General features: G+C 35.9%; 1 protein-coding gene and 1 pseudogene across 1 annotated transcript; one reads left to right on the top strand and one right to left on the bottom strand.

The window, feature by feature from the left end:
- Positions 1–2218: 2218 nt before the first annotated feature.
- LOC126978874 (prefoldin subunit 1) lies at positions 2219–2885 on the bottom strand. The gene has a single exon (XM_050827989.1). The coding sequence runs from the start codon at positions 2788–2790 to the stop codon at positions 2416–2418; it is 375 nt and encodes a 124-aa protein (XP_050683946.1). The 5' UTR covers positions 2791–2885; the 3' UTR covers positions 2219–2415.
- A 2016-nt stretch (positions 2886–4901) lies between these two features.
- Positions 4902–5551, top strand: LOC126979008 (uncharacterized; annotated as a pseudogene).
- Positions 5552–5895: the final 344 nt, after the last annotated feature.

The raw sequence follows: 5895 nt of genomic DNA, 5'->3' as shown, positions 1-5895 counted from the left end.
CCTTATTTTGTTTTGACTAGTTTATTTACAATGAAAATATTGATTTATGTATTGTATATATAAATATCCATACTAAGAGAAATTAGTAAAAATATCACCTTTATGTATGTAACATTAGTGTGGATTATATGTGCTTACCTAACTACCAACATGCCAAACTGCAAATCTTGTATCATCATTTTCCAGTCGGCTATTTTTGTGATTTGGTAACATCCCTCAAATGATCTATATATATAGAATAGAAATTCTATAAAAATCCCTGAGTGTGTGAAGACCTCATCCAAAGAAACAATAAATAACAATAGACTAATCACCTAAGCCTATGTATTATTAAAAGGCCCTTATTATTAAATGTTTACTATATTTGATACTATAAGTATGAGACACCCACCCACCCACGCAACATTGTAGGGGTGGGTGGGTAACATATTGGTATTGGTAAAGGGCTCCTGTTTCCGCAATTAGACCGCTTGATTGGGTCCATTTTGCGTGCAGTGTTGGCCAGTTATTCCAACCAGCCCAGCTCCTTCCAGAAGTTCAGAACACTCCTGGGGTGTTCGCAGACTTCCTGGAGCGACCTTGAATTTACTAAGGTTTGTGCCCGTTGGGTGGCCACCCCAGCACATTCCAGGATTACGTGAGTGACCGTTTGATCTTCGGTTAGACAGCCCCTGCACTTAGGACTGTCAGTAACGCCGATTGTTAATAGGTGTTTGTTCAGTGATGTGTGACCCGTTAGTGTGCCGACCATAATTCGGATGTCATGTCTGTTTAGGCTAATAAGTCGACGTGTCAGTTTGGGCGATAGTGCAGGAATCGCCTCTTTCGACTGTCTGCAGCCTGAGACATTTCTCCATCGGGTTCTATGTAGATTGTTGGTGAGAGAGCGTATCCATGACCGCATTTGGCTGAAGGGTAGCGGCAGGACTAGCCCTGGGCCAGCCACTTGCGTTTCCGACCCCCGCCTTGCAAGTTCATCCGCTGCATCGTTCCCCAACGAACCGCTGTGTCCTTTGATCCATTGCAGAGTTACCCAGTTGTTAGAGGCAGCTCGTTCTAAGGATCGGTGACACTCATATATCAGCGCTGAGTTATAGGTGTTGCTCCCCAGCGCAGTCAGTGCTGGGGAGCAACACTGCACTGCCACTGCCATACTATCGGATAAAATACGGATATAATATCCGTGTATTTTCCTTCTTAGTATCGCATCTGCAGCTTCCTTGATGGTTATGTATTCACATTGGAATATGGAGCTGTGTATGCCTAAGGGTATAGAGGTGTGTATATTTAGTTCCTGTGAGAAGATGCCAGCTCCAGTTTCGGCTGCCATTTTGGAACCGTCTGTGTAAATTCTGAGTTCATTTACACCTGACTGGTCTGCTCCTACTTCGAACAGTTGAATACAGTAATTCTTTTGAAAGATGAGTGTTTTGGGTATTCTATCACAGGGTGCCTCACAGAGTGGGAAATCCTTCCTTACTCTGTTCCAGAGGTTTCCTGTGAGGCAGTCATCATTCTTGCATACACCCATCAGCTTCAGACAAGGAAACCGACATTGTAGCCTCATGCCGGATATGTATGTCAAGCGGTGTGAGCCCTAGAATGGTTTCTAGGGCAGATGTTGGCGTAGTGTGCATGCAACCAGTTATGGCTGTGCAGGCCAGCCGTTGGAATCGCTGCAGCTTGGTTTGTATGGTTGTTAGCTCTGTCCTGGGCCACCAAGCTATTGCTCCGTAGGTGATAATTGGTCTAATAACTGCTGTATATAGCCATTTACATATCTTTGGAGCAAGACCCCAGGTTCTCCCTACGAGTCTTCTACACTGCCAAAATATTATACATGCTTTTTCCAGCTTGTGGTCTATGTGTTTATTCCAAAGCAGCTTACTGTCCAGTATGACCCCCAGGTATTTAACTTCTTTAGTAAGGCTTATCTCGGAACAACTTAGGTAATGTAAGATTGCCAAAATTGTGTTTGTTAGTGAAAAGTATAAGCTCAGTCTGGGTAACATATTACATTATGAAAATAATTTAAACAAATTGTATTATGTTTTAATATAATTTATTAGGATCATGTTTTACATAATGTATTTAAAAAAATTATTAATGTTATTTAATGTATCATAATAGTTCCATGTAATATGTGCTTAATATTACAAAACAAGATGAATAGTCAACTAGTCAAAAGTTAAGTTTAGAGATGTTAATAATTGAAATAAACAGTTCATAATTTTTATTCAATCAATTAATCATACTTTCAGATAATATCTCAGAAAGAATAATGAAATATTACATCGTCATATACGTCATACTTTTTTATGCAGTACAATTTGGGACATTTCTATGTTCAAAACTTCATTTTTAAGATTTATAAATATATTACATTACATATAAATATCATACATTAAGTTAGATTTATTTTGTTTGTTGTTTCCATTGTTCCACCATTTCTCTAATATTATCTTGGCTTTCTTTTAAGTTTTTCTCTAAGTAGTTCTTATTTTCCTCGAGTTCTGTGATTCTGGATGAGAAATGGTTAAGTTTATTAACAAGGTTTGTTTTAACGACCTCCATGTCTGTTAATAGGAACATTCTGCCGACAGAATCATATATTCTTGTATCAGGTGGCATTGCTCCAATTTCTCCTTGTGTTATTTCTACATGGCGCATCACTTGTTCAAACACTTCTAGTTGAGTATCGATCATTTGAATCTTTTTACTAGTATTTAACACTTTAACATGTAGCTCCCCAAAAGCTTTTTTAAGCTCTAGATCAACAGAAGTAGACATATCTAGAAACTAAGGTTATGTTACTTCAATACTATAAAACTAAAAGTATTTTAAAATGTATCCTGTGACTTCAATGATCAATCTAAATTACAAAGAGGATGTACAGTCCGTTCACAGTTATTTTACCTCTGACAGAAGTCATTATATGTTTTCTTTATGTTGGTGTTCCTGTCGATTCGTTCTATGAAGTTCCTAGCGTTTCTCTTTCATATTTGTGATATATTACATCTGTTAGCATGCCGAAAAGAATTCAAATTAGCGGAAGACATATTATAGTATCGGTGCGTAATTTTTGTGAAAGAGAAAAAGAAAAAATGCTCCTTTAAATCCATTTGGAAATGTTCGTCAACGAGTGGCTGCCATGACGGGTATGTAAATTAGGGTCCCATCTTTAAAAAAAAATCCCAATTTTAGTGGAAACTTGATGTCCTAGCGTTACCACCATCAATACATAATATATTTCTGTCACGTGAACTTTGATTTTCTTCACCATCGTGCATTTTAGACTGCTTCTTGTTGTTCTTGCGAGTACAGTAACTATCTTGTGATGTTTTTTGTATGTTTTATTTTTATAGTAATATAATCAATCATTTGCTACAATTTGATATACAAGTTCTATGTCTTTTATATTTGTCTTTTTAATATATTATATGATTTCATAATTTAATAGAATAATAATGGTCAATTAGTTTAAGTCGCCTTGAGTGGTTTTTATTTGAATAAATAAATATTATAAATACCAAGCCGATCTCTATTTTTTTTAGTTAGAATTTTCGTTTGGTAGCATTTGATACATATAGATAAAAATATAAATAGGAACATTATTGGTAAGAAAGAGCTGTCTACATATATATACAGCTATTTTTAATTTAAAATAAAATATTCTTTATAAAATAAAACTTTTTTCTTGTTTCAGGAATATCTGAAAAAACCGTAAGCACCATAACTAAAGAAGGCAAAGTTGCTGCATCCACTTTTCTAAAATTTCTACGCCCAGAAAAAAACACATCCAAGAAAAATATTTTGGATGATATTGATCTGTGTGCTGCAGTGCAATTCTCTAAGCAACACGACCTCCAGCTCGACGCTGCGGCAGCGGCGAGTGTCAATTTCATATTCACTAACTTCGCTCACGCAGCACGTCTAGCGCAACGAAATTTACGGCTTTTTATGGAACTTATCAAGGTTGAATAGTTTGACAATTAATTCTATGACAATCGGTATTCGCTAAGCAAAAAACGCCTAGACTTCGACGACCGCCTCGCCCACAGCCTCGATTTGACTTGTCTAAATCAAAAGCTACTATTTTGTAGGCGATTCGCTCAAAATTTAAACAAACTGATGAAATGTTAGATGCTAGTTGAATATTTGTTAGTACATATTTGTTTAAAATGACTGCGCGTGAATTGTGCATTGTGTATATATGTATAAATTAAGACAAAAATCAGACAATTTACGAAATTGTCGTGAAATAACAATTTCTCGGGATGCTGAATTTATTTCAAACTATTTCTCTTTTATGGAAGTTACTTAAATTAATTAGTTCCTCTGCTGTACCGCTACCAGTAGGACGCCTCGCTATGTTTTGCTGACTGACCTTTTTTGTGAGAAAAATTCTTGTTCTACATCAAGACATCATCTAACAGTAAAACATAAAGGTTGGACGTGGACCTCCGCGAGACCGTAATATTTTTGAGATAAGAAGCAACGGTGACATTCTGCAAAATTTATCAAAAATATGAAATAAAATGATAACATAGACTTTGTTTTCTATTCTACCTAGAAACTACAAGTTATTATTTGCTAAAACATTTTTGTGTGAAGAATACTTATTAACATAGTAATTTTAATATAATTGCCAAAGAAAAAAGAACGGTTTTTTATACCGATTAGAAGTTTAGTTAATCCCTATCTCGCCTTAGCCTTAGCAGCGACGAATCGAACAACCTCCAGTTCGACGTCGAGCTGTCGTGAGTTTGTGAATATAAATTTGAGCAGCGGCAAGCTCGACTTCGAATTGAAGGCTAGCTCGACGTCGAACTCGCTGTCGAGTACAGCCACGAATTGTTACCTTAGAGAATTGCATAGCAGTTCGAAATTAAATACTTGAAATGTATACCGTCAGAAAAGAGGTACTGACTTTGGGGAAACCCTTAGTAGAGTTAAAAATTGATATATATTTTCGTGAAGGTCGTACTACATTATGGAAATCATCCGACAAATTGGAGAAACTGATTCCTAACTCGCCAGCTAATAGTTTAGTAGTAATAGATAATGCCCTCACACGGTAAAGTTAAATAAAGCACATTAAGCTCTACCAAAGCAGAAATGCAAAAATGTATTCCAAATAAGGGCTTATCTTATCTGCCTACCATGGTAAAAGCTCAACTATATGAAATTATAAAAGAGCATAAAGAAGCTCCAATATATGAAGCCGATCAAATTCTTCAAGCTCATGACCACAAGTTAAAAGGCGAGTAGCGATTAAAAATGTAGGGCAAGAAAAAAACAGCATCGTTAATTTAACTGAAAATGCTTTTCAGTCTATCACTGCAGAAGACCGGCAAAACTATGCGAACATGTGCACCACATTGAAGACCAGTTTTGTGAAAGAGATGTGTGTATGGATACTGCAATGGACAGATTCATAATAGAATTAAATGCTGAGTCTGATTCAGAATCTGACAGTAGCTATGATGATTCATCTGATTGTGATTATTCATCATCGGCAACCCGCATGGATCATGCTTATTCAAAATAATTATTGTAAGACAGTGAAATATCGTGAAAAACGTTTGATAGCTATGAATGACTAGGTAGGTAGGTAGCCTAAAACGCAAATAGATTACTTTATTTCCGATTAAGATAATTATCCGGATGAATATATTGTGGTTATTACTGAGAATGGGTGTAACTAACTAATACAATAACAAATGACAGCTTACAATTAATACACTAAACGAGCTATTTTAAAATACAAAGTAGCAACTCATAAATGGGTTGGTAATTCTTTGGTACGAGTAAAATACTTTTGATAAGCTTATACATATTTCTGAGTTAATTTCATATTGTAATTATTATCATTTCGTTCGTTCTGAACAGTTT

Source organism: Leptidea sinapis, chromosome Z, assembly GCF_905404315.1.
Source record: "Leptidea sinapis chromosome Z, ilLepSina1.1, whole genome shotgun sequence".
Classification (NCBI taxonomy): domain Eukaryota; kingdom Metazoa; phylum Arthropoda; class Insecta; order Lepidoptera; family Pieridae; genus Leptidea; species Leptidea sinapis.
This window is presented reverse-complemented; position numbering and strand designations above follow the sequence as displayed.